The sequence below is a fragment of the Phymastichus coffea genome, unplaced genomic scaffold (genome assembly GCF_024137745.1).
Source record: "Phymastichus coffea isolate CEN01 unplaced genomic scaffold, Cenicafe_Pcof_1.1 PCOF00044, whole genome shotgun sequence".
NCBI lineage: Eukaryota > Metazoa > Arthropoda > Insecta > Hymenoptera > Eulophidae > Phymastichus > Phymastichus coffea.
In genome coordinates this window covers 1,503,271-1,511,665 of record NW_026706855.1, presented here as the reverse complement: position 1 = coordinate 1,511,665, position 8,395 = coordinate 1,503,271, and the positions used below count along the sequence as shown (strand labels likewise).

At 46.1% G+C, this 8,395-nt stretch overlaps 1 protein-coding gene across 2 annotated transcripts in view; it reads left to right on the top strand.

Moving 5' to 3' along the window:
• Positions 1-213: 213 nt before the first annotated feature.
• LOC131664590 (ras-related protein Rab-37) overlaps positions 214-8,395 on the top strand; it is a 32,907-nt gene continuing 24,725 nt past the window's right edge. The window contains exons 1-3 of one of the 2 annotated variants that reach the window (XM_058935808.1): positions 214-353; positions 2,169-2,501; positions 5,871-5,981. In XM_058935808.1, coding sequence (XP_058791791.1) covers positions 291-353; positions 2,169-2,501; positions 5,871-5,981 — 507 coding nt within the window. In that variant the 5' untranslated portion in view covers positions 214-290. Of the gene's footprint in view, positions 354-2,168; positions 2,502-5,870; positions 5,982-8,395 lie in introns of those variants that run through there. The other variant, XM_058935814.1, reaches the window with a different exon arrangement.

The window sequence follows — 8,395 nt, the reverse complement described above, 5'->3', positions numbered from 1 at the left end:
CTTCCTTTTTTCAATTATAAAAGCTGGCGCGTTTTCTCGGCTCTGCTCCCCAAGACTTTAACGACTGTGCCCGGGCGCGTTCAGTAGCCGCGCGTCAAGGTGCTCGCCGACGGCACGTGCGAAGCGCTTTGGCTATTTTGGTTTGCCGTTCGACGGGCCCCTCTCTCGCGTACTCGCTGCCGACGGTTCTAAAAGTGTCCTTTCGAATTGCAGGAAGCCAGCCAGAGCAGGGTAATCAATTGGAACAGCCACGCATCGCCACAGACGTGACTTATTGGTAAAGGTGGAGAATGAGGGGCGGTGGTGGCGACAGCCCCAGCATGGTCAGCATGCCCGCCTCCACGTCGTTCAACGTGAGTGCGCAAAGAACGTTAAGCATTGAAAAGCGCGCAGTGGGCTCGTGGCATTACTTGCGCGCGCGGGATTCGCCGACTCGGTGAATATGCACGCTCTTAACGCGCGAAGCGTAATAACAAGAGGATTTTATTATCGTTACAAGGCTAATCGAGAATAAGGCGCCAGGGTTTCTGGCGGACATTTTAATATTTGCTTCGCGGACTTCGATGTACGTGGTTTTAAAAATTCAGCTCGCTTTATCAAAGACTTGATCGTGCTTTGCGCGCGCGTGTATAACCTTGTGATATTCTTACTTGCAAGGTAAGTATTGTTAGCCAAGCCGAATTTGTGCACGATAATTGTGCGATGGACGTTTTCAACAAAGTATTATCCTCTGTGACTTGAAGTTTCTGCGTACGCAGCAATTGGTCAAAGTTGAAGATCAAACGTTATATTTTTTATGCCGCTAATTAACTAATTATTTGCTATTCAAAGTAATCCTCGAAATTATTACGTAAAGTGTCAGTATCGTTCCTGTACGATCGGCCAGAGAACGCCGAAATCACCGAAAAAGTTTGGAATTTAGGCGATCGCAAAGTCCGTAAGTTCAATTTCGCGGCACGTGTACCGTGAACATTTTTGATTCGCTTATAAACGTGTAGATTTTTAGCGATTGGATGACCGCTCGTCGTATTATTCTTGAAAGCAATTGCATACTATTTTTTACCGGGAAAACGAAATAAAAGTGGAAGGACACATTTGAATCAAACCCAATTAAAACAAATTGCAAATGGTTCGTTGAAGGCTTGTTCCGCGAAACCAATAACCAGAGTATCGTGCAGTCGATAGAAATGAATTACGTTGGAAAGGCACTAAAATTTGAGAGTGCCTCTTCGCACCATTCGACTGCGTTTATCAAAAGTTAGTCCGCGGTATGTTGAAACAACGAACAGTCCTCGGCCAAACGAAGAGTCAGCGAAGCGCGCCGGCAAAACCGATCGAAATATCGCGGAATGATTCGCTGGTCGTCGGAGGAGTGAAATGCACTCATCGGTGCGCATTCGTGGTAGTTCGGCCGCAGCTCCACCTCGCGGAAAGGCGTAACGAGCTCGCTCGCGCCGGCCGCACATTAGCGCGCGAGCTCGATCGCCGAAAACGGGCTCGCGGGTCCAGGCGGCGCGACTGCGATCCTGAAATTGGCCGCTGACCCGCGATTGCTGCCGGCGAGCGATCAGCGGTGCTGCAAGGCAGCGGCAGCAGCAGCAGCGGCAGCAGCAGCGGCAGCTGGCCGGGCGCGGGGCGCGCGCGTAATTCTTTTGTCGATACGCCACGTAATTGGCCCCGACGAGGGTCGCGCGCGCGAGAGAGACGAAGGTGGGGCCCCCGCGCGACCCTCGCTCGGCGCACCGGTGGGACGGGGCGGTCTGCCGGCGGTGAAATCGTAATGGAGGGCGCCGAGCCGCGCCGCGCGGAATTAGCCGCAGCGAGGGTTAAACTCCGCCGCTCGCGCGGTCGCGCTTGGGTTCTCGCAATGGGAGGAGGAATCGCCGAGCCCGTACGCGCCGGCAAGTTGGCTCGACCCTGGTACAGGCGCAATGCCCGCGCGCCCGCCTTGGGTCCGCGCGGCACGAATGGGCGCGATAATTCGACGGCGCGGCAGCGAATCGCTCGGCGACGAAGTTTATCGTCGGCGTGCTGCAGTTTGCAGCGAATGTATTCCGATCGCCAACGCTGCACGAAACGTTGGAGCTTCGTTGTTTGCTTTAGCGACGCAAGTGTTGCTCCGTGACGTCGCGTCCAAGTCGCATCTGATCAAATTGATGTGTTCGCAGCTAATGCCAGGCGACGACAGCTTCAGCGACGACGTGTTCGAGGATCCCGACGACAGGAATGCTGTCTCGACGTCGACTTTGACGTACATTCCGCCGGTAGCCGCTCCGCCGCAAGTCGGTTTGTACTCGCAACGGAATCTGGAGAGACTCGGCGAGGCGGCGATCATGGCATCGCCCTCGCCTACGGGCTATCGCGATTACGTGCCGCCAGCCGAGGTGATCGACGCTTACGGACCGCAGGCTCACGCACAGGAGGACCGGGCAAAGTTGGTCGACGCTGTGTGGAGCAGTTTTAGAAAGGCTTATGATAACCCCGACAACTTCGTGCACAAGGTTAGATAAGAATTTAACTCTAGCGATTTTTTTTCGAATAGAAAGCACGCTAATAATCGTAAGTTCGTTGGGGCGGGAAAGTTCGATAACGAATAACTCAATTTTAAGTGACGTTGGAACGGAGCTGCCGAGCTCTTCTGCAATCTGCATCCAAATATCAGACGGTCGTACCATTTTTTTCGCGCAAGAAAAAAAAAAATAACGGACGGTTGATCACGTGAGCTTCGGATTTAAAAACTTGGAATATTTATTTGAGCCCCGCTTACGCGACATTTCAGCCCAGCGTTTCATATAAGACAAAATCACGAAGCGTCGAAGTACATACGTCTCGGGAGCCGGGAATGCCTTTGCGAACGGAATAAGCGTTGGCATCGCGGAGCACGCGCGACACAGGCAACAGGCGGCCTTGATAAAATGGAGCTTATCCGCAGTGGCATCTCTCGTCAGAGACGCCAGGCGCGCGAGAGCCGCCCTCGCGATGCCAAACCGAGCGTCGCAAGTAATCGGTCGCGCGACGAAGGAGAAGCGGCGAGAAATCCGCGAAACGAGTCCACGAGATGTAACTCATTCAAGGTGAACTCCCTCGGCCTGCCGCTGCGAGGGAAACGAGCGGAATAATGATCGACAATGTCTGCGCTTGCCGAGAGTGGCATTTAGCCACCGCGCTTACGGCGATTCTTCCTTCGTCTTTTTTCGCCTCTTCTTCTCCCCTCCTTCCGTCCATCCTTGCCGCCACTCATTGGATTCTCGGACGTACTCCGCGAGTTTCTGCCGCGCCGCCAGTGGGCCGCGCGCTCCTTCGTGGGCTTCAATTAACAAATATCACTGCTGATGGCTCGCCGGCATTTATTCTCATGAGGTTGCAAGACTGTGCTCTCGTGATACGTGGAGGGGAAGGGGAAGCCGTAAGGAGATGAGTCAATGTTTTAAGAGCACGCAAGAGGTTTTAGCTCATTAAAATCGGAATTTTTCATGCCTTGCGCGAAACGCCGACGCGACATTAACGGCGAATGCTTGCATGGAGTTGTCAGCTGGTGGCGCGCACGTTCGGAATAAATAACTGCGATCGCGCGTACATCCGCATTAAGAGAGGCGGCTCTGGAAGAGACCCGAGAAAAATTTGTCGTGCCTCATCAATAATCCATTTTACTCTCTCTCTCTCTCTCTGTCGCTCTCGCTTCGGCGAATTGCGCCCGCTCACTCGGAGAAACCTAACGAAAGAGAGAGAGAGAGAGAGAGCAGATCGGTTATCTCTTCTGCGAGAGTGAGAGAGAAGCGGCAAACCCAAGTGAAACCGGTAGGGGGTCCCTCCTATCATCCACGGCGTAGCCGGTTTTTGCATCGTCCGTGCACACGCGTAGCCGCCACCACAGCGCATTGCCAAGTGAGACTGCCTATCTCGAATCTAGTTAGCTCACTCGTGCGAAGAGCTCTCAGCCTGCCGCGTCGCGCGGCCTCGTCTTCGCTTGCAACCCGAGCCTTCCACCTGCAGGTTTTTGCCGCGCTGGCCTCACCGAGTGACTTTGGACACAGGCATACTTCGAGCATTCGACTTTGACGACTTCGTACGCGCTTACAGAGATGTTTCACGATGGATCGGAAGTAGAATATAACACTCTCGCTACACCGAGCGACCCGCGAATTAAGTCAACTTGTCCGCGCGACCTAATCATCCTAATTTGGAGTCGAGCAAAAGAATGCGGGCCGAGCCAAGTCTGCGAGGACTAGTCGTTGCGAGCGGAATGCGATTAAGCGGTCAACATCGCCGACCTGCGCGGCCTTAAATATACGCGCGCATCTCTCTAGCTGCGCGCGTTTCTGTGCATACCAATTGTGTCTACAGCGTGCGCGCGCTTCAGCCTTGTGCGATGATGCCAAACTATCGCAGCTCTGCTGGAAAGAAAGAAAGGAAACGAACAACGCTTGTACAAATTTTAATTCTGATAGAGACAATTATGGCTCATTCGACAAATATTTTTTATTGAGACAGACGATTAAGTTGTATTACAATGGTAGAGTAATTTTTAAAAATGAATCTGTTCAGACTTCTGTAGAGCACACATACTTTACACGTTATATTTGTTAAACTTACAGTTAACATTTCTATAACATTCTAAACATTTCTTTTATAAGATTTTTATTCTCGCATAAAGCATCGAAATTCGATGATTCTTTTATGGCATCAATATTCATTTTTACAATTTTTATTGCCTCGTGTTTCAAACGTTTTAAATTGTACTTTTCAGCAAGTAATAAACGTTCTATTACGTTACTTACAGTTAAAGTACTACTCAAAATAAATTGACTTGATTCCAGCAATTCTTTTACATCATATTTATCTGCCAATATGGAGATTGCAGTCACGGAATTAATATCGATACTCTCAATATTTTGAAGACCATACAATAAATCAAGAAATATTTTAAAATTGTCTATTGTAACATCGTTATCTTCAGTTAAATCAATTATACGTTCTTTGTTTTCTTTAAAACTTTCGTGCTGAAACATTGTTGCAAAGTAAGAGCTTGCTGAAGCTAGAATTAAAGAGTGTACTTTAATTTTTTCATTGTCAATTATAAAAGTAATGATATTGTGTAGTGATTTTTCATTTTTATTCATTCTGTTATAGTCATTCGAAAATAATTCCTGGAATTTGTTTTTATTGCAATAATACACATTATCACGTATATGCTCTAACCATGATATCTCAACATAAAATACCAGATATTCATCGGTTCCGGACAACAATTCGTTATCAACCGTGAAATCATAAAACTGTTCTGGCGATGTAAATTTCATTCCTATTAATTCTAATTTACGTTTTTTGCCATCATTTTTTAAAACAAAAGAATTTACAATAAAATATTCCCTTATGTTGGCAGTGAATCTCATCATCATTACATTTGATCGTATGAATTCCAAATAACATTTTGTATGGTTTACGTTGAATGGCTCAGAAAGCATACGTTGATTGTTAGTCTCCGCCTTTTTCCACCATCCATCCACCGTCCATCGAATGTTGAATTGATGTGTTTTTATATCATTATATACGTCAATCATAGGAAACTGCATTCTTATAATCTGAATGATCTATAACGTGTAACACAATTTAATAAGAAGTTAATAAAAAAAGGACGAATATTTTCAATTTTATAAAATTACTTCGAACTTGAAATTTCTAATATGGTAGCTGAATGCTTACAATATTACTGAACATTTATTCGGTTATTTTATTAAAGTACTGTATAATAGAAGTTATATTCTAATTTTACGTTCTGGGAGAGCACAATTTTTATTCTAGAACTTCTATCATATTTGTGAATGTGGTTTGAGAAAACGAAAAACTAAATTTTCTGTTTAACATTTTAGACAATACTTCTTGGCGACAGCGGAGTAGGGAAAACGTCGCTACTCGTACAGTTCGATCAAAAGAAGTTTCAGCACGGCAACTTCGCAGCGACCGTTGGAATAGGTTTCACGGTAAGACTTGCAGAACAGTTTAATTTTCTTGAACACACATTGTGCTACACCAACTAGAATTCTTTCGAGGATTTTCATCCAATTATAAAATTAAAATTTCAAAGATTATTTATTGCAACCGACTAGTCAATCGTATGTAATAAATCAGAGTAGTCCATCTCCCTTAAGCATCATCTATATATATATAAAATATAATTTGCGGAAGCAAATCAATGAATTTCATGAAGTCTTATGGTAACAAGCTGGCTGTTGCACTGGCATAAGTTTTGTAATGGAGAAGCGATTTGAAACTCGAAAAGGTTATCTCGCGACCGTCCATGCAATATTTAAAAGGGAGTAGATAATACTACTGGTAATAGTACATTGGGCGTGTACACTAATCGCGCGCGAAACAAACGTCCGAATGAGGATCGGTGACAGGTCGAAGCACAGAGACACTCGCTTAATCGAAAGCTACTTTATTTACAACGCACATCTACTTAGAAATGCGCCCATTGACGTCACTACGCCGCGAACGCACAGCGCACGCGAAAAGGGTTACCGGCTATCCTGCACGGCAACCTTCCCCCAGAATTACACGAACGCGACCAATGACTACGACCACGGGAGTGACCGGCACAATTGCACGGCCATACACACTTAAACACGACGCCCGAATATGCGAGAGAGAGAGAGAACACACGGCACCGGCCGTCCGCGCCTCCACCACCACTGCTGGCTGTTGCCTCTCCTCTCCGTTAAGCTTACGCTTCTTTGACTTATGAATCAGAATTCATCTCCTATCTATAAACGAACTTTTACGATGGGTGAATTTAATGAAAAAGGCAAAGGGAAAGGTTCTACGTATCAAAGTCGAACAAAGCGATGACTTGTCTCGAGTTCGGAAAGACAATACCGAGTCCTGGCATTGAATACTTGAAACTTGAAGTTAACGTAGGATACAGTTCGATTGTCCAGTGAAACGGTCTATAAATCAGGGAAGCCCATCTTCGGCAGCTCGAGCAGCTACTGGTATATGAACACACAGTAAACGTCAAGCACGAACATAAACATCGGAGCGACGACGGCGCTGTGTAAATTCTCGCGGTACAAGGAGTCGACGACGACTATCGAGAGTCGAGGGCGCATCGCCGCGTCATCCCCTTTTTCGGATATACTGCAGCGCGACAAGCCGCGGCGACGAGAGCCTACCGCTCAATGAATATTTATAGGGATTTCCGCGAGAAGGGGAGACTTAAATTTAATTTATGGCTCCATCTCCGATTTGTACAGCCGTGTAAAAAGTTATTCCCGTATTTCCTCCAGGCAATGTGTGTGTATGTATATATATATATATATATACCCAGCGCGCAAATGGGGAAAAACGTCGACGCAAAAAGTGACATTGCAATTACAAGCGGATTTATAAGGGTCGAATGACGGGCATTAGAATTCGCGTTCAATTCTTGTTACATGCAACAATTTATTTGGCGTCGACCTGGTTGCACAAATGAAAATTGGCATTCACTGCCGGAGAGTTGCGCGCTTGCAGTCTGCACTTTGTAACAACGAGATAACAATGTCCGACGGCCGGAAAGTTAAAAATTTTATTTGTTGCTGCTTGTGCTGAGTTGCTCGTTGCGCGCTCAACAAGTTGCTCTCGTTTGCTCATATATAGACCAGCGCGCGCCAGAGACGCACTTGAAAGCGAGAATCAGTATAGAGTGAGCAACGCGCCATCTTGGCGATGTTTCATCCGCTCCTCAGCATCTCTCGCACCGCGCTTCAACCTTCGAAGTAACATGTATATAGGTGAAAGCAACCTGATTTGACTAATGCTTCCTCATTGAAGTTTGCGAGAAAGTTTAATAAGTTTCAAATTGTTTATACACTTCGGCAGGTTTTCTATTTATTTTTTACAGTAGTTTCTGATTTTTAAATTTCAAAGTAAAACGAATACGGAGGAGAGTGAAAAAATTCCTCTCAACATTGGTCGATTAATTCCGTTAAAATGAAAATAAAGCAATTATACTCTGTGTTAGAAAAGTATTTGATAGAACGGAAAAAAATTCATTGCATCCCCTGTTACGTTTCGTTGGAGGGAAATTGGTCAACAATACCGAATATGAATTTCATCGCCCGATGCAAATTAAAAAAAAAAAAAGAAAAGATTTTGTGGTCAGCGAAAAAAAGAAAAAAGTTTTTGAATAAAAATCCGGTGTAGTGAAAATGCCCCTTTGTTTCGCTCGAAATATTTTTGAAAACGCGTACACAGCAGTAGAAATACACTTTGAACTTGTCCACCTTGCGCGCTTTTATCATTGAACTCGAATCGATATCGTGCAATGGAGCATCGAAGCGTACATCGCCGATAAAATTAGCCGTCGCGCGTCGGGTTCGATGCGTGGAGCACAGCAGCCGCGAGTTGCTCTCTC